Here is a 21,181-nt window from a genome sequence, read left to right on the forward strand (position 1 = left end):
TTGCCATACCTTTTAGTAATCAGTGATCCTCCTTAAAGTCATGTCTCTTTCTTCCTAGTATGAAATGGGAAGCATTCTTCTGCTCCATCAGTTTTCTTAAAATGGCAAAAGCAGCTGGATCTGATAATCTTCTGCAGGCCACACTGTGTTTGGGATGTGTATTGTGCTTTTTGTGCTATCCATTTTTATAGGCGTTCACTGGTTAAACTGCAGTGAATACAGAGGAGCAGATTTTGTGAACCACTAGCAGATGTTCACTGTTGCTAGTTTTATGAGTCTTGTAGAACAGCAGGAACAGACTATGTGCAAAACAATTTTGTTGTGATTTTGCCATCTCACACTGTTTTCACAGCACTGGCGCAGTAATGATATGATAAAGCTTGGGAGGTAAGCTTTGATTGCAGACTAGCTGCTGTTGGGATCTTCAGAAAGCCAGACCTGTAAAGTGTAGTTTGTTTTCAAAAGCCTGTGGCTGAGACAGATGGGTTAGCTGGAAATATGTCATTTATAGTAGAGTCAAATGCTTGACCTCTTATTCAGGTATGAGTTGTTATGACATGGATGCTGAACGTTTAAACTGTCTCACATTTTGTTTCCTTCAGATGTAAGCTGTGATAGCTTTGTGTGAAATGTTAATTTTGGATGACTGGTGTGTTCACATGATTTATTTGATTTTTGTGATTTTTCCAACACGTTTTTGGTCAGAGGAGAAAATTATCATGGAACAGCTTCACATAAAAAGCAAGAATAATAGAATCTGTAAATTTCAAACATATTTTTCAAATAATTAATTGAAACCTGGCCAAAGTGCATCAATGTGGTAATTTACTGTCCTCTCTTGAGCTAACAAATCACTTGGTTTAAATGGTTTTGTAGTCAAATACATGTTTATGAAGAGGAATAGATCTTTAATAGCAAATCAGTCTTTCTCTATGATCTCTGTGGGAGAATGGGATCTGTGGCACACAGACTCTTCTGCCTTTGAAAAGTTAAGAGAAAGTTAAGACAAATGAAGGAGGCAAACAGAGATTTCAATATTTCAGATGTTAAAGTCCAAACTATATGGCAAGTAACTAGAAAGAGAGAGGCAATACTAAGTAACTTTCACAGATGATGCTACAAAAATCTATAAGTAACAAATGTCACTTCCTTCTCTATCACACAACCAGAAAACAAGCTTGAAATAATAAAGTTCAGAAACGCATTAGGTCTTACTGAAAAAACTTGAAAACATCCACTGCATTATCTAGTTCAGCTCATGCAGGATTACTCCTTGTAATGTGGTTTCCTGTGTATTACAAAATCTGTTTCTAAAGGAATTGAAACTAGAACCCCTGAAAAGCAATTTTAATAGTTCCATGTCTCAGAAATTCTAGATATTGCTCCCTTTAAATATGCTAATTTATTTTTTACTTCTTCTGATTTATAGCATTTTTAATCTGTTCAGCAATTACTACCTATGAAGATTCTTAGAGTCCTTTCAACTATATACATGCTATGACCACACTAAATTGTAGCAAGCATCTCTCAGCTCCTTCAGGGCACACATCTGAAGTCAAAGACTTTGTTTCATTTTGAAAAGAAGTCAGTAAGAACAGTAAGAATAGGTCCAGAGGATATTGATCCTTACAATGACTTAATTTCATAATCTGCCTTCCACTAATTTGTGATTTTTTCCCTCCCATTTCCATGGAAATCCTAATTATTTTTCATTCTCTAAATGAATAAAACTGAATGCAATCCAGTTGTAATTGGAGTCATTTTAGGGACATATTTCATGGTTCTCCAGTATGTACATCCCAAATAACTTCACAAAATCTTAATGTAGATTGCTTGTGCTGAGCGCCCAGCATGTTCCTTCTGTTCCCAAATACAATCAGTGATATGTCTCACTGCTCACTACTGACTTGTGAACTGCCCTTTCTTGCCCTACCAGTGACCCTTGAAGCTGCTTAGCTTCTGTTCATGAAGTGTTATTCTCTTTTCAAACCTCCACAGCCATTTTTAGAAAGTGTTTACCTCTCTCTTCACTTTTTCCTTTTGCAAGGGACATATCTGTGACTTGGGCCTGTTGTAGCAATAATGCTCTTGAATCTGCAGATTCTTTACTATTTCCAGAAGCTGAGTTACAAAGATGGGGAGTATGGCAAAGTTCACATCAGCATTATTTCTGCTCCTCTTGTTTTGGGTGAAAATAACATCCCATTGGCATTAGTATTTCATAAATACACAATTATTATTACTTTGCATAACAGTGCCATAGTTCTGCTTTACATTAATCTAATCAGGAGTAAAATTTCTATACACTTTATGGATAAAGGTTTCAGCAGTGTCCTGTTTATTCAGCTGAGAATAGCAATTTTGTGGGTTAATAATTCTAGGTAGCATTTCTGTTCTCATGATGTTAGCCACATGCTTGAAGGAAGACTGTCTCCATATTGTGATGTAGACCTACTCCCAGAGTGATGCCACCAACGTTCATGTTTGCTTTACAGGTTGATGACCAAATGAAGTTGCTTCAGAACTGCTGGAGCGAACTCTTAATTCTAGATCACATTTACCGGCAAGTGGTACATGGGAAAGAAGGCTCCATCCTTCTGGTTACCGGGCAACAAGTGAGTATGTGGTCTTAGAGAAACATTGATGTCCTTTTTTTATAATAATTTTCAAAATAGCAGGAGTTTAACTAGGTCAGAAGCGCTCCTGTGTTCCCAGAGATTCTCCACAAATAATGTAGATAAAATGACTTGTGCACTCTGCTTCTAGTCCGCTGATTACAGTTAAACTTATAAAAGCAGATATAATCATAATCACTTTGCTTTTCAAATGTACTTGTATACTTCAGTGATTGAAAAATACCAGATGAGAAATGTTTCTCAAGAAGTTGTATTTCCTTGGGGCTAAAATGGTTTCTGACAGCACCAACAACACTCCTAAACCTAATACTTTAGATTTAAGCAAGTATAGCTTATTTCGCCTTCAGTATTGTGATTTACTGAAAAGAATCACTAACAGAGTCAGAAATCTAGAGAACCTGCAGCTTACTACCTCAGAAATATCTTGGGTTTAGAGACATACACACATGTGTGAGAAACTGGGCAGCTGAGACATCTAATCAGAGGGAAATTATTCAGTCCAGAGGCTATAAATGCAGATATTGTCTCAGGAGCTGTCTCAGGATAGGCACCCTGCAGTTTCTGCACAGCTTTCCAAGGGTTAATTTTCTTTGGGTGTCAGATACATAGATCTCCCAAAATGCAAGAGCTGTAGTCTGGCAAATATTATGAAAACAGTGAGAAAACCCAAAAGAAATAGAAAGTTTTGTCTTCCTCATACTTTCCAAAGCACAAAGAACTTGCCAGTAAAATAAGAATATTATTCCTAAGATTATTATTCTGCTTTTAACAGAAAAAAAAAATCACAGTATCAAAGAGAAGCAAACTGTGCCTGGACAATATGTTTCTGACTCAAAGTGAAAACAAACAGTGGCTTATTGGTATTTAAGTAGCTGCAAACCAAACTATCTCAATTTATACACACTTGGGAAAGAGCTCCTTTTTCTGTGCCACACCGTTTTTGTCCTCATGTTGCGGAATCTCCTTACAGCTTCACGTATAATTTTAAAACTGAAGCCATTTCTTAGCACTGAGAACAAGTGTTTATAAGAATCAAAAGGAGACATAAATGCTTGAATTTATGATTAAAAGGTCTACAGTAGAAAGGAGAAATGATTGACTTTTCCAAGTAAGGAAATGGGAAAATTCAAATTCTAGCTATGGAACTGACTCCTGCACCTTCACGGAAAGTCACTGGCCTGTCTCAGATAGTAGTGTATTCCCTAATTATATTAGAAAAAATTAGTTGCATTGCTCTTGACTTATATTGATACTTTTGAGAAAATGACTGATCCCCTTTCTATTTCATCATCTACAGAAGACAGACAATTTTACCAGCAATTAGTTCATTTATCACACACAGTGCTTGCTTATTCCTGTGTTTATAAAGCTATAAGTATATTGACAGTTTTCTGTTCCTGAGAGAACTGCTAAATTAGTGTCTCATTTGTTATGTGATTAGCTAGTTTTTAATGGTACTGAGTGTCTAAGTCCCACTGAAATCATTAGAGACATTTGAATATCCTTATGTTCTAGCCATTGTGCCCCTTTTCCCACAGTAATAATTTTTATCTTATAAGCCACTCTTTTCTTGAAAAAAAACCAAAACAGCCATACCTCATCTCCAGGCAAAGCAAAGCGTTTCTTCACTGTTGGACAACAGGTAGCAGGACACTTATCAAATGTACTATTCCAAATCAGTAGCTGGATTTGGAAGTTGTGTATTTCGAAGCAGTCTAACTAAATTAAAACCTGGCTAAATCGAACTGATTGCATCCATTTTTTTCCCCAGTTTGTAAAATAGGTTTAATGCATTCTTCTTTAAACCCAGTTTCAGTTTTCCATGCCAAAGCTTGTAATTTTGGAGTTGGTGCAAGACTCCCAGAGTCTCTCATCATCTTCTGTGCTTTCCTCTTTGCACTTAGGCTGTTTGGAGGGCAAGGAACCATATTACTAGGCTAGCAACAAGAGCACTACAGTCAGTCCTTTTCCTTATGGATGGACTCCTTGCCATTTCACTCTTGCTAACAGCTGCAGAACACACACCCATGGATGTGCCAGATATTTTTCGAGAAATAGGGAGACACTAGACAGGAAGTAAATATGCAGTCTCTGGCTGCTGATTTTGAAACTCGAAGGATTCTGAAATCTACATGTAATGCCACTGTCTTGTCCTGATTTCATTCAGCTCTGGTCACTGCCATCCTGGTAGAAAAGTCAGAATACTTCCAGGAGCAGGCACAGCTCTCACTGGACTGTGGGTGCCACATGTGCTCACAGAAAGGCTGCTGGTCATTGAGGTATTGCAGAAGTGCCAGTGCTGTGCCAGTACCTGAGTTGTGTGTGATTGATCATTCCAAAGTGTTTACTTTAAAACATCATCTATTAAAATCATTTTCATAGATAGAAATAATTTCTTTGAAGAACCTCTTTTATTTAGGTCAACAAAGCTGGATGAGCTAAGGAGAAGTTTTAGAATACCTAGAATTGCCAGAGCCACAAATCTTAAAATCACAGAATAATCCAGGCTGAAAGGTATTTTAAGGAGTCACTAGTTCAACCCCCAGCTCAAACCAGATTTCTCAGGGCTTTGTTCAGTTGGGCTTTGAAAACCTCTAAGGATGGAAACTGCAAAACCTCCATGCACAGCCTGACCATTTTCATGGGGAGGAAATTTTGCCTTAGTTCTGGTCTGAACTCTTTTTTTTTTTCAGTTTACACCCAGTGCTGGTCACTCTCCTCCTCCTCGAGCCCTGATGCAAAACACAGAGCCTGGGAGACCTTTTTAGTAAAGACTGAGGCAAAGGCAGCACTGAGAACCTCAGCCTGGTCTGTTCCTGCTGCCACTAAGTCATCATCTGAATCCAGCAGCCATCCCACATTTTCCTTGTTCATCCCCTAACTATCAATTTGACATCCCTTGGAAGTTTCAACTACAGCTGAACGCTTTTGTAACATCATCTCTACATGCCAGTGGGCATGGACAGTGCTTCTACATTACTTGTCCTGAGCCATTCCTGGCTTCAGCAGCTGTACACTGCCTTTACATCCTGGCTAAGTTGTGAGTTACTTTTTTAGACAAGTTGATCCAATCCAACTGTTTCTTTTCTTAAATGTCAAGTTGGACTGTCTTCACAGCATCAGCTCAGATTGTTGCATTCTAAGACACAACACCAATTCAAATGTATTTATGAAAGGACAATTATGACTGTGTTCTCTGTAACAACTGTAAAATAATCCTGGAAAGCCACACTTCTAGACCCGGGCACTGTGAGTCTTTGCTAGTGCACCAAGTGCTGCATACTTTCTGGTTGCTGTCCTGATCTTTTCAGTTCCTGCAGTAGAGACAGGGAAAAACCATTCAACTATTTCATAAAAATTAATTGATTAAGGTGTGGAAAGCACTCTGACACTTCTGATGAAAAGTGCTTTAGGTGTTTTTATTTCTGCTACCAACAAAGCACTATGAGCAAAATTACAGTCAATCATCTGGCTTTCAAAGATAATAACTTTAAACTGAGGACCTGAGCTAGATTGCCAAGTTTATTGCCTGAGAGATCAAGATTATTGTCACAAGTTGGTAAATTTAAGACCTCAGAAGCCTCACTCCTCGCTTTCCTTAATATATCCCTCCATAAAAGCTACTCATAAACACAGTCCTTTTTACAATCACAATCATGGTAGAAGCTGTAAGGGGGGAACGTACCACCACTTAATTAGAACATACCTGCTCTCTCCACTTAGACTGCACAGCCTCTGTTCCTCAGACACAAAAGTCAAACTTCATCCAGTTCCCCAGGGCCATACCACTCACTGTCAGTTCTATACTAGGTGTCTAAAATGGGCCAGTAGTCAGAAGCATACTTGATAATTTTCAAACACGTTGGCTCAAAACCCATTACCTTAGGGCACTCCTATCACATTTCCATATATCTGCATTTCCCTCAAGCCACTGGCTTATGAGTTTTACCCAGTGTCAATCCACTGTTCCCACTTTGATAGGCAAAAACTGTAGTCAGCAGCTAAGTAGCAAGCTTTGGCCCTTGCACAAAAAGAGACTGTATTTTATTTTGTTATTTATTTGGTTGGGGTTTCATAAATGAAGCTCTTTTGTGTGTATGTTTCAAGAAAGCACTTTTTTCAGATCATTACAATTCCTCAGCAGTTCCTCAGAAACAAGTTCGTCCCTATGCTGCACACTTCATTTTCTGCACTAAGTACTGCCCCTCAGCAGTAGCAATTACCATTTCAAAAGGAAATAAAGTAGCACAAATGCATTTTACAACTCTCGAAATTTCATAATAGAAAACAGCTAAGGAGTGATTTGCAGTGTAGTGGTTAACTGTAAATCATTGCCAATATGCTCACCACACGCTGAGTTTTGTAGGTTTGCCGTGTGGTACGTAATTTTAACAGACCATTTCCAATTATAGAACTTTAATTCCTCCAACTCGAGCACTTTTCTTTTGTAACTTCTACACCAGCAACACACTGTCAGCTTCCAAGGCCCAGCACACACAGGGTAGATACTAAAGCTCTGCACAGAATATCATTGTTCGTGCATTTTCATGGAACAGTCAATACACAACATCTGAATTGTAGCCTCATCTGGGCAGACACAAGCTGCTGCTTTTGTTCATACCTACACTCTACTCATTGTTGCCAAATATTCCCTCTGCTGAGTTTGGTCAAAGCCTTTCTGAGTTAGCATAGCCTTTGATTTGTTACCCAGACAGTCACAAAAAATTTCCAGTGATGCTCTGTCTTCGGATGAAGTGTATTGAATATTCAAGCTCAGCAGTGATTTCATATCATATCATCTCTATACAAAAAACAAAAAGGTGCATTACAACACTTTGGTAAAGAAATGGATTCTGTTGTACTCTAAGCTTCCTCACTTCAGCATCTTCATACTCACCATTTGAAAAACTTAAAAGTCACCATTGCTAGAGTAGAAAATTTAATGGTACTGATTAAAATAGCTATCTAAATAGGCTTAACAATACTTTCATTATTATGTGTTTTATAACATCTACTATAAATTAAAATAGCTATCTAAATAGGCTTAACAATACTTTCATTATTATGTGTTTTATAACATCTACTATAAATTAGTCTATATATGATCAACTACAGGGCATAGAATTTTTCCACTCTTGATGTATGACTTTTTCTGAAACTAAGTTAGAAAAAGTAAATGCAGTACTTTGAAGTGTTACTATATGCATATTATAGCTAATTATCAAGCACAATAACATCATCCTAGGGGAAAGGTCCACTGGCAACTTAATTCATTATCTTCTATCATTGTATATCATGTTAAAATGACAAGCATCTTATGCTGCATAAGTCAACACAATTTTAATTAATATATCCAAACCTGATAACCTGTAGATACAAATATATCTGCTGGTTTTGCCCGTGCTGAGTCCTCCTCAATTTTTGTATGTAGGTGCCTCTTCAAAGTGTTTTCCAAGTTTGCTTAGAAATGTAACAGAAGTATTGTTTTTAATGAAAGCATTAATCCTATGAAAAGCTCAAAATGAGTTTAATAACCACCACAGTTGCCACTGAAATATATAATTCAGGAAACAGTGGAAAGGTAATTATGATTGTGATAGTAAATTAACTTGTTTGCTATATACTGTGCTGAATGAATCCTTCCAAGAGTAACTCATCCACCCACATACCATGCGCTCGAGCCAGCTCACAGGCTCTCAGCAGGGTCAGGACTTCAAAACCCAGCGCAGGCCATTGTGGGGAACTCCACAGTGCAGTTTGCAGCTGAGGAGGGAGAAGTGGGGGAGCAGCCTCCCAGCAGCAGCAGCCATATGTGCTGGCCAGGGTTGCACTGAGTAGAGCAGGGAGGAGCAGGATGATCCCATTGATGCACACAGGCACCCACTAGCTCCTTTGCCTTCGTGCCCCAAACACACAGTAATCTAATTTACTAAATTAAATATGAAATCAATCTTTCATTAACTTGAACCGCCTTAGTCTGCCAGAACGTTCATTCATTATACAGGTACTGGATAGAGCCACAGCAGGGGCTGTATTCCTTAGGTGTACAATTCCTGTATGGCTGGAAAGAATGGCATTCAGGGATAATCAGTACCTCGTAACAGCCATCAACAACTAAAATCACTCTTAAGCTTATATTCTTGAGACTATTTCGAGCTTGCTGAAGCATTGAAAGAGATAGTACAGTTCCATACAATATTTCCACATGATCCCATGATCATATTCTAGAAATCAAACACTGCTTAATTTTAGGATTTTAATTCCTCGATTAACTGTTAGACTCTGTTTTGTGAGCATAGAAAGGAATTGATACCAGAGCCCACCACCTGATTCTGCCAGAAAAGTTACCATCTGAGCCCAGCGAAACCAGGGATTTGTCTTCAGGAGTCATTCATTACCATGATAAATCATTTGCAAAACAAAAAAGCACAGGTGCTCCTTGCCTTTTTGGCCTTCAGCTGCAGCATTTATTTAGCCTAGGGTACAGGAGGAATTCACACTCCTGTTTGTCTGTGCAGCCGTTACTTTACACCCATCATTTTCTTTCCAAATTAGGTTCTGTGTAAGCTTTGCCAAAGCTTCTGGTTACAAAAATGCCAGTCAACATACCATTTTCAACATCAAAATCAACTGTGAAATGAAATAGTATTAATTGGAAAACAAGAATAATTTAGTTCAGTTATGGATTTGATGTTACCAAAAGTAATCAATGGTACAATATAAAGTAAATGCTAAGACTTCAATATGCAATTAAGCATTTTGCACAAAATCCAAGCTGGTTTAATTTTTTTCTTTCAAAAGAAGTTTTAATCATGAATTGGAAGGTATAATATACCTTTTATTATCAATTTCTGCATACAGGCCCAAGCAAGCAGGACAGCATACACTTAATTGTGACCACTTTTTCAGAATAGACATTAACTGAGGCTTTTTCATGCACAGTTGCTTTTGTATAAACTGATTGACACCTTTGGGGGTCGTCTTTCCACTGACTCATAATTTTGCTCACTCTTGAAAAAAGCCTTCTGCACACCTAGTATTCTCTAGTTAAAGCTGAAAATTCAACTCATCATATTTACACAATTAAAAAAAAAATCCATTCTGCGTTGTTTTTAATTGCAAATCCTACTCAAGGGACCAATTCTCCTGCTTAGGAGGCAGCCCTGTGCCTTCTACTAGAGAACCAACTGCAGTCAATTATGGTAATGAAATGTCAATAAATATAAAAATTTAATACAGCCTGTTCCTGGTGAGTGGCAGATGAGGACTTGCCTCCCAGACAAATTTGCTGGTGCTGCAAATATTAAATGCACCTGAAAGAGTAGCAGGTTGCCTGAGAGCTCTCCAGTAGAGGGATGGTGGGAGATTCAGGCATCTACTGGGTTTTTCCATTATGGCATAATCGCTGCACTAAGGCCACTGATATTCTTGACATTCAGACATTTTAACTGCTTATTATGAAGTGAGTAGCGTATTTTCCCCACAAACTGGAACCTCAGTGAGGGATTTTGAGCTTTTTTTCTCTTCTTAACAGTTACAAAAGGGAAATTAAGTTGTGAAATTTGATCTTTATATGTGACCAGTTTCTCAATATGAAGTAGTTGAATCATGTCACTATATTAAACTCTTTGAGTAAAAAGTATTTGAGGTATGTTACTTTATTTTTTCTTATTATTTCTATAAGTAAATATGAATAAGGAAATATGTATAAATGTATGTGCAGAAAGAGATAAATAAGAGGTGAACTAGAAAGTAGATTTTGAATGACAGTTTGGCTGGGATTTCCAAAAATCAGGTCCTAATTTTGTCACAGATTTCTTTGGCCCTGAGTAAGTGATTTAATGTCACTACTTCAAGTTTCCCCTTGTGTAAAAGAGAGCAATAAAACCTACCTCACAGGATACTTAAGCATAATCCATTGTCTTAATTGAAACATAAGCACAACTTTAACTGCTCCAACTCTACAAAGCATCAGTATTCTTAACCTCCATACAAAAAGTGTAACTTCATTTTTCTTGTGCAGTTGCCTTCAGTCACTTTCTTGGAAGCAGTAAGAGTACATATAAAAGAAATGTCTTATTAAAAGTCAGTAATCTATTGATTATATTAAGGTCATTACTAGGAAAGGTTATTTGTAGTTTCTTTCAGTCATCTGTCTTTCTTGGCTGAAATTTTGTCAGGTTTAAAGTATTTTAGGATTTTTTTATTGTTTTACTGCCATTTATACTTGAGCAAAATCAATAGTTTAAAAAAAAATAATTTCAAAATGCATGTTCCTTAACAGTTTGGGTTGGGTTATTTTTTAAGGGGGTTAAATATATTTTAAGGGATCAGAGCTTGGAAAAACAAAATTTTGCGGTATTGGTCTGTTTCCTTTGATGATACTTGTCCATTCCTTATTAACTACTTTATTATGGAAGACCTTAAAGATAGGATAAGAGCATTGATACCATTAAACAAATCACTAACCCAAAGTGTGCACTTACCATTGTGCTTAGTCTTCGTTTACAGCCTTCACTTACATGTGCTCACACGAAATATGGTTAGCAATTCCCCTGTTGTTCTGGAGGCTCCTAAAAGAGAAAGGTTTTGGTAACGTTAGAGCACCCAGGCGAGAAAAAGGCATTTTGAAAATGTGTCACTGACCCATTTATGTCTCAGCCAGTTGGCCAGGAGTGGTTCCTCATGGGGGCAAGCAGCACACCAGGCCATTTCCATGGGACAGTGGCACTTGTAGGGAGTTATCTGGCACTCTGGTGAACAGGGGCTGAGCATTTTAGCTGAAGCAGTTGCTCAGGTCCCCCTGGTTCTGACCCACCAGTTCCACCGTGCTCCATCCTGCACCACTGCCCGGCCTCACAGTCACAAGCCTTGCCTGGGAGCCAGCTCAGCCCGGCCCCTGCACTTCAGCTTCACATCATGGCATTCCTGTAGGCTGCAGCACCCTTCTCTGCTGGTCCCTATCCATGACAAAGCTCATAGACAGGTCAGCTTGCCCTGAGAACAAACGGACAGTGTAACAAGGGCAGCAGGTCACAGAGCAGTCCCTCTTGTTTCTCTTCCCCCAGGGAAAGCAGCTTTGTGCGCTGCGGTTGCTGCTCGGGACAATGTGAGTGCAGCTGGCCCGTGTCACACACCTGCCAGCTCCTCCTGCCCCCTTAGCAGGGCAGGACTTGCCAGAACAAGTGTGTTCAAATGAATTCCAACAAATAGCAGGATTTTGTGTAGCTAAGGAGAACAGAAACCACCCACACAATACCTCTGTTTCCTGTGGGAATACACCGACATTTTTGGGCTTGAATAGATGTTTCTGGCCAAGTTATGGACACTGGACCAATTCCCACAAATATCGTGTCCCTGTGGACTAATACACCCAGTGTAGGCACGAAGCTCACTTCATCAGTCTTTTTTCACAAGATCTTACAGTTACAATGAGAACAAGAGACACCAAGTGAATAAAAGAAACCAAGATGGGGTCAGCTACAAGTGTCATAAGCAGTTTTCATGTATAAAGCTTCTGCAAAAAGCTAATACAGACAAACCAGCACTCACAGCAATGTGACATACCATTAAGATATATGGTTTAATATTATTTTCAATAGTGCTAAAATTGGTTTATATATAAAGTCATCTTGATACTTGATAATATAATTAAATTGAGAATGATTCCTTTATCCAGGAGTATCACAATTGTATGTGATTGCTTGAAACAGCGGTTTGCTTGAAAGTGGTTCTGTGGCCGTGACAACCAGACAGGAATACTGTCCTCTTTTACAGGTGGATTATTCCATAATAGCATCCCAAGCTGGAGCCACCCTCAACAATCTCATGAGCCATGCACAAGAACTCGTAGCAAAGCTTCGTTCCCTGCAGTTTGATCTACGAGAATTTGTATGTCTCAAATTCCTGGTGCTGTTTAGTTTAGGTAGGTACATTTTAATCTTCATACTTCATGGTGTTATTGTTTGGGTTTTTTTAAAACATTGAAAATATTTTGCTTTTCTTAAGTTTTTCATGAAACACATTATGAAGTATATTTAATGAGGTTCACAGTAATCTGAGGATTATTTTTTAATTATCAGTTGCAGGGAAATTATGTATAAGGACTAAAAGTGTGTTTCTACAGAAATGACTCCTAAAACTGTGGAATTTAATGGAGTATTACAAACTTTCTGTATTTCTGTATGCGATTACTGAATTTTCCAGAACAAGGATAAAATTCTGTTAGATATTCTAGAGAACAGTGGAAAATACAGATTCCCATGTTCTTCTGTGATATTGAATACAGTAATGTAAACCAAATGGAGTGGGGATATGGCTGAAATTTCCCTCTTTTTCAAAGGCATCTGTGGTAAGTATAAACGATCTCCTTTGCATACGATGACTGTCACATTGGAACCCATAAGTGAGGAATGTATCTCATAGTTTTTTAAAAAGTGAAAGGAACTCCTAAAGTGCAAATTAATGATAGTAGCTTTATGCCAGATCTGGCTAGGAAATAACCTTTAAAGCGAAGATTGTTTTGTACTAGTGGAGGGGACAGAATGGGAAAGATACCTATGCAAGACAAATTAGTTACACCAGTGCCCTCCAATAAATCAGTCAAGAAAAATCACTGGTGCCAGGAATAAAAAAGGGTTTAGGGAGATGGATTCCTATTGACTTCATAGGAGGAGATTTTTCTGCCTGTCCTCTGTTTCAGGTTTGCACTTTGTTGACTTAATAAAGCTGGTCTAAATGAACTTTGCCCAAGTGAATTTTTGTTTACTGGCAGACAGTTGAACTGAGAGACTTAAAAACATAAATAAGGTCAGACCCAGCTATATCTCTGTAGCAGAAACACCTCTTTTACTGAAAAGGTGTTTTTGTCTACAAAGACAGTGAACAGGTAAGCCAAACACAACAGTGAGAGATAGCAGCAGCTGGTGACATTACATAATATTTTCTTTAATTTTCAGTTTAGAAAAAAAACTTCTGTAAAGGAATAAAATTCTAAAAAGAAGTTTTTTTAATACAATTACAAGTAGACTAAAAGGAACAGTTTAGGTCACACTGTAGAACATCGATTACAGTCGATGTCCCTCTGTGGTATTATAGAATTTGAAACTGCTTGAGAAAATTTTAGATTAAGCTCTCTTTAAATGCAGGGAGCAAAAAAGACTAATACTTCAGAGGTAGAGGACACAGTACCTGTAGAAAATAAAAAAGAAGTATTTTACAAATTAGAATGAAATGAGAATAATGCTAACAGAATTGACTGTTATGAAGTATGTCCATTTTGAATCCTAGGAAGAGATGATGGATATCCCTGGTAACTGTTAATATTTTGTATTCGGGGCTTCATTGCTTTCCATATCTTAGATTCAGAGAAGCAAAAGCAAACCATCTGTTGCAGAAATTATGTTTTATGAATTAATCTGATATAACAAGAATTCATATTTCCTAATTCCTAATAAGTAGATTTTTCAGTCATTATACAGTGGCACAGAAATATCTGTAGAGCCTGTAGCCTTCTTCTGATAAAATATTTAGAAGATTCATCTCAGTTCAGCAATATTTTAAATTAGCCGAATAAGTGAAGTGCATTTGGAAAATTCTCACATTTAGGTGGCCTTTTTGTTTGATCATGTTCATCAGCTGTTCTAGTATTTTGCATTGATTTAGGAATCATTCTCACACCTTTAGCTATTCTAATTCTGCCAGGTACTATGCTCAACTTCTGAAGCAGTTGGGCAGGAATACCCTACAAGCTTGTACCGAGCCAGGTTAGCCAGTTTTTCTCTATGCTGCTATAAAAAGAACTAATTTTGCTGCTACTAGGAATCTTGTGGTCACATCACTTGCATATTAAAGTGATGTAGCTAAGAAAGGTTCAACACCTTTGAAATGGATTAGCTCATTATTTAGCGTACTGCAGAATTCTGTTTGCTAATAGTCAGAGCTACATGTTACTCTGAAAAGAGTAAAATGTAAAGATGGTATCACTTAACCCATAGGACAGAGGCAAATATTTGATGAGGATGATGACAGAAATTAAATGAAAACCACACATGCCCCTTCCAGCTAAGTACTTAAGTTTGTACCCAAAAGAATGAGTGAATCATCTAGCTGGAATTAATAAGATGCCTCACATCCTAAGAGTGAGTCAGATTTTAGAAGACATTGAAGTGTCTAACAATGCTGGTAGGCATTCAGCAGGGCTGTCAAGAGTAGCTAAGCATCAAATTCTACATAAATAACGGGGAGCAATTATCATACCAAAAGTATCTCAGTGCATTTGACACATATCTAGAACTCTTAAGTATTTCAACAGAAAACTGGTCTTAATGCCAAAAAATATCACTTAATCAAAAAAATATTTCAAAAACCTCAGCTGTTTCTTGTTGAAAGTCTGACCCTGTAATGTTTAATGGAATAAAAAGTGCTTCAAGACATACTAGCCTATTTACATTTCTAGGGATGTTCACACCAGTGTTAACTAAGCCAATAAAACCTTATACTCTTGTTCTTTAGTATAGCGCTTGATTGAAAAAACAATATCTAATATAAAGCCTCTCAAAGGCAATATGAACTCAGTAATCCACAGAATTAATTTATTGAGAAGAAGCTGTTTGGTTTTTTATAACCATATAGATATAAGGCTGCCTTGTGTAGGTGGTTGTTATTCATGGCTATACTATGTTGTCTGTCTCTTCACAAGACAGCAGACTCCTTTAGGGCAAAGAACCTGGTCTCTGCCTGTTTTCTTAACATTTCACAAGTTATTATCTTATTAAACTAACAGTAAAATAATTCAAAACCCAAAGCACTTAGAATAACTTTTTGAAATAGAATTAAATCATATCAGTTTTGCTTGCTAGGTTTTAAATGAGAGAGATAATTGTTCATTATCTATTTGTGAGAAGTAACAAAGGGTTTATACAGGAAAATCCTTTTGATTTTTGGCAGCATTAAAGAAGATGCTGTTGAAGCTCAGACAGATGCATATTTATTGTAGCCTTTGGAGATAGCAGTCACAACTCTTCCTGTATCAGACTGCATGTACCCACTTCAGTGAGCTCAGCTCCATTCTGTAGTGGGCCATCCAGTCTGTATGGGCCCATCTGACCAACGCTGCCAAGTACATGATGGTATTGACTCAGCAATTATTCAACAAGCCAGAATAGTTTGGTAACCAGTCTCTGAAGTGTGACATCTCTTTGTTTCAGTGCTATATAGTATTTATATACCTAGAACTACATAACTTTTAAATTCCCTCTCTTAGCTGTGAAAAGCAAATGTTTTTACAGCTGGGTAGTTCTTACCTCTCTATACGTATAAGTCTTTCCTGTCCACAGATCTTCACGCTTCAGTGACTGCCTACCCTCAGTGGTCCTCATGCATCTTTTAGTTCAGTCACTGCCACTCTCTGGAGAGGAGCAAGTCCATCACACTTGGATTACTGTTCTCATCAGATAACCAAGATGGAGTCATGATAACTCAGCAACTGTAATAACAAAGTGGATGGAAAGTTAGTGGCCAGGCACGAGTTGCAAAACTGGGAAAGACTAAAGAAATCTTTGACAGACTTGAGTGTTAAACCTACTTTTAACACTACTCGATGAACTCACATCCTACACATGGAACCTCTGAAAAACATGCTGATCACATAGTTGTGTAACTGTTTATCAGATTTACCACCAAATGACTATAAACATCTCTAGCTTTCTGAAAGTTGACCAAATTGAGGATAATATGATTTCTTTACCCTAATCCCAGGGTAATAATACACCTAATTTTTCTATGGCATATAACCAGTATAGCCCACGGTACACATTATCAAAAAGTAGTTCAAAAACTAAATACAAGTGACTTCCTAGTTGTTAATAACTGCTGGTTTGAATCAAAATACATTACAGATAGAAAAAGCAAATGTGTCAGTTTATCAGCCTCTTTGAATTTTCATTACCACATTTGACACTAGTTTGGAAACTCCCCTCTTTATTTGTCATAAATCAGAATTAGAAATAAAACAAATAAATGAAAACAAACAAAAAACTCATCCCACGTGATCTGTAGAATTCTCTAATTCAGGGGCTGAAATAGATTCGGGTGCTCCACTAGGCTGAAATTTTGACGTAACTAAAGGCAAAGAGAATTTCACACAGTTTTTACCAGAGCCAAAATTTGCTTCCTAACACAGAATAAAGTTCAGATCAAATTTTCAGTACCTAAACATGATAAATGACTAAATCTAAATGATGCTTGAAGAACCAAATGAGTGCCTTAAATGGGATATTTTCTGTCATCTTCATTTTACCATGCAGTAGCTGTACAGACTGGTCACTTAACCTGAAATCAGCCTTTGTTTTCTCTTTATCAAAACTTCCCATTTGTCCTGCTAGTTTTTATTATCTGAACTCAGCAAGGATGATTTTTCAAACCTCCCATCAGAGCAGTTTGTAAAGTGAAATGCCAATAGGAAGAAAGTTAGACATCATTTGACCCATGTCCAGGCACTTGTCCAGCTGTGGAGCTAAATGCTAGACTAGGCAGCAGCTGACTGGTACTACTCCCTTATCACTGTCAGGACACAGATAAATGTACTTCATTTAAGAAATGAAGGCTTTATCAATGGACAAATAATTGCAGAGCCACTATTGATCTCATATCTCACTTAACATGAGACAAGAGGGTCCAGTAAAAATAGCAAACATTTAATCGTGGTGGACATCAAACAATGGGCTCTTGCTTAAACAACAAAAAAAACCTAACAAAAAAAGAACTCAATTTTTAAACAAACCGCAGCCTTACTTAAGGGTTTGGCAGAAATCTATCTAAATCTGCAACACTCCGTTCTCATTTCTGTGAAAATGAGAGGAATATTAGCAAATTAATCTTTCCTTGCCTTAAGTCTCCCTAAATTGTCAGAGCTGAGATAGGAGGAGGTATCTAAGGTTCTGGGCCCCACTATTTCTGCTTTTGGAAAAGAAATGTGCTAAGATCTTCATACAGATGAAACAGGCTGAAATGAAGCATTTCCAAGGCAGACTCTACTCCCACCACTCACAGAACTAGAAGGAGCAAATACACAGCCAAGGAGCAGCAGCACAAAGCCTGCCTGTGCTCCATTTCACCTGGTTATAGTAACTCACATCGATGCAGTCACACAAAAATCTGGAGCTGAAGAAAAAAAAACAACTCGAAAACAATATTTTAAATGAGCTATCGCACTTTTTACTGTACTTTACATAACAACATTGTTCCATTCATTGTTCTGTTAGATTTACAGACTAGCAGAATCTCTGCCTCAGTGAGCTTGCAATCTAAATATACAGAAAAGATAAGAAAAAAAATGCAGCAGCAAACCATGATGAAACATGAAGTTGTAAATATTTTCACTTTCACAGTTTTTGCTGAGCGTTTAATTTGAGATACCATGTATGTAGATAGGAAAATAAGAGTATAAACATGAAATTGAAGTAATATGACAGGGAATATTTACTAAATTTTTGTAGTACTTATGGTAGTTAAGAGCACAGAAACAAAAATAATAGAAGAATTAAATGAAGAAATTAGTGAGGCTGGAGGTTTTATCAGAACAAAAGGAAAAGAAGAAACAAGACTGGAAAATTAGACAAGAACCAATTCGTGCAGGATTATAGATAACTAAGTGTAATACAGATATAAAGGTATAACCTAGCAAATTTTTCATGTAGATCTTTATTGCAGATAAAGATTAAATAGGTGCTGCAAATTTGAAATGAAAAGTATTGCATGACAGTCTTCCCTGGCAAGCCAGTGTAAGCCAGTAATGAAGCACTTATCCAGGGATGGACTTGTCATCACAAAAGTGTCCACTTCTCATACAGTGACAAACAGTTCTTAGGGTTCAGTGCAGTCTTCTTCAAAGTCATCACTCTGACTGTTTCTATTTTTGGTAGTTTGTAAATATACATCTATTTTTACACCTCTTTATATATATATATATATGTGTGTGTGTTATTTACAATACAGATGTAGAATTGAATCCATTGTCAGTGTTCTTACATTCATCCATTCTGTTACACAAGTGTACCTGTAAAATTGCACCTGGTAAAACTGGTAACGGAGCAGGTGAGGGGCTCTGTACAAGTAGTATTCCAGCAGGGCTTTTAGGCTTCCCCACATTACATCTGAATTTAGAAAAATTCTTACTGCACACCCATCTTATCCAGGCTCTTATCTCAACCTTAATGTCCAACTACAGTAAGCACTGGAGGGTAATACTGGCAAAGAAACACTTCCTAAACTTCATGTAATCATTTGGAATTCAGGAAGGATCGATTAGTATTCAGGAGATGTGACTGCTCAATATTTATACCATAGAGACTTGGCAGAAGCAAATAATGGTACATAAAGCTGATGCTTGTCTTAATTAAATGCAGTATAATAGGTGTTGGGGATATTTTTTTAGTGAAGAGAGCAGTTTAGCAATGACCAGATATAACTCATTCTGAAGTTCAGAGTTTAAAACTAATCAATATGTATTTATAACAAGGGAGGAACTAAATATCATTTATTACTAGCAGACAGCTGACTAATAGTAAAATCAAGATTTATTTAAGTACTTTTTCCACATACTAATTTCTGACAAAAAAATTGCTCCCTTGTATTCTTGATTTTTTTTTTCCCTGTACTAACAGTATTTCAAATAGACTTTTTGAAATGACCATCTTATCTGCAGAATGCCTGGGAATGAACCAAAGAACATAGAATGAGACATCTAGCTAGGGTGATCCTTTCACTGTGACAAACTTATTAACAGGAACATTTCCTAATTTTATGATAAGGAATCCTTAATGGCAGGTGACATTTTTAAATGCTCCTTTAAAGTATGCAATCTACATATGTGATGAGGAACAGGTTTTGATGGGCAGACTGTGCAAGGATGACAGGTACAGTCCCAGCACACTTACAGCCCAGGCTTGTCTCAGATATCACAACAAAGTTTTGAAGGGGAATATGAAGAAAGTGGATAAATAGATCTGGCATATTAAGCATGAGAAGCAGAAAGGAAAAAGCAGAAAAGTACTTGGTCCAGAAAGGTGGTAGGTGGGAAATGGAGAAGTCAGAGGCAGGAGACGACCTCGTGATGTTGAATGACTGATGATATGTAAGGCAGGAACTGCTACGAGCCCTTGAAAGTTAACACAATTTATGTCTGATGTAGCAGGGAAAAGGAAAGAAGCCAAAAAACAGGGAAGCAGTGAGATCAGAAAGGTACCTTGGCAGCACCATTTGCCAAGGCCAAAGGATGAAATGCTGTGGTCACTGAGATGGAATACGATGAAGCAATTTTTTAAAAAATTAATCAGGTAAACCATGTCTCCTGTGCACATCCCATGGAAGTCGATGAGAACACATTTGCAGGATTAGCTCTGTAATATTAGTTTGGGATGAATTATACTAGAAATATAAGTATTTAAGGGTGAAGATCACAATCTTTTGGAAGATCTCATCTTTGTGTATAGTGGAGGCTCTGTTTCTTGAAATCTGAAGTCAAGATGATGCCTCTCTGAATTATTATGATACAGGTCAGTCAAAAGCTACAGACTTTGTTCCCAACTGCTGGAAGGAAACTGATGGCTTGCATTGAGGAGAAGGCTGAAAGAGGTAACAGTGACACTTACAGGGATCCTTTCTTGTCCCCAAGAAAATTTTATAGTCAAGAATTTGAAATTTATCATGAGTTTCCTAATTGCAGTTTTGACAAACATTTCTCTGACAAATTTGAATTTGCTAACTTTTAATGTGAACAGTTGTCAGCAGTCTTATATAGTCCCTCACTGTTGCATGTTCCACATTCCCTTGGAAACTATGGTTACATCTCTTACTAGAGATTATGAGGGCAAATGGAACGTATAAATAGCCAGCCTGCTCCTGGAGCATTTAACTCTTCTCTGGATCTCAAGCAAAGCAGCCAGGCTCCTCCACTCTGCCACCAGAAGAGCTATTCCACTTTTAACCCTCTGGGAAAGCAAAGCAAATGAATATGGACAAAACCTCATTTCAGAATAATCTCATGAGGGACATTCTCCTTTCATGGAGACAGCATTGCCCAACAGAGAAATCAACCCTTTTGTTTCTGACTCCATTACTTTGAAGTCTCTTGAATGATATCTCAACTACGCAATCTGGTAAATGAAAACAGGAGTTATCTATCTTTGTAAAGAGTGGTGAAATCCAGAGTATTAAAGATACTATGTAAAGTAGAGGCAGACTGAAACAACACTGTTTGAAATATCTACAGATACCATAACAAAGACACTGTTCACAGGAATATGATTTAAAATACCTTGAATAGATTTTGAAAAAATTTGATCCTTTCCTTTATAAATTACTCAACATGAAACTAGTTCCTTGCTGTATTTTCACATTAGGGTCTAAAACTTTGCAAAAAAAATTGAAAATTCATCTTTTGAGGGACCATTTTTAGAAGTGAATTTTAGCATTTTAGCACATACAGGACAAAGTGGATTTTCTTTTGCCATTTTTTATTTCTTAGCAAAGACATATTCCTTTCA

At 37.4% G+C, this 21,181-nt stretch overlaps 1 protein-coding gene across 5 annotated transcripts in view; it reads left to right on the forward strand.

The window, feature by feature from the left end:
• Nucleotides 1–21,181, forward strand: part of NR5A2 (nuclear receptor subfamily 5 group A member 2) — an 89,116-nt gene that overhangs the window by 48,779 nt on the left and 19,156 nt on the right. For all 5 annotated transcript variants that reach the window (XM_017832919.1, XM_017832924.1, XM_017832923.1 and 2 more), the window contains 2 exons: nt 2,496–2,615; nt 12,414–12,561. In XM_017832919.1, coding sequence (XP_017688408.1) covers nt 2,496–2,615; nt 12,414–12,561 — 268 coding nt within the window. The remainder of the gene's footprint in view (nt 1–2,495; nt 2,616–12,413; nt 12,562–21,181) is intronic.

The sequence above is a fragment of the Lepidothrix coronata genome, unplaced genomic scaffold, assembly GCF_001604755.1.
Source record: "Lepidothrix coronata isolate B3197 unplaced genomic scaffold, Lepidothrix_coronata-1.0 Scaffold209, whole genome shotgun sequence".
NCBI classification, from domain to species: Eukaryota; Metazoa; Chordata; class Aves; order Passeriformes; family Pipridae; genus Lepidothrix; species Lepidothrix coronata.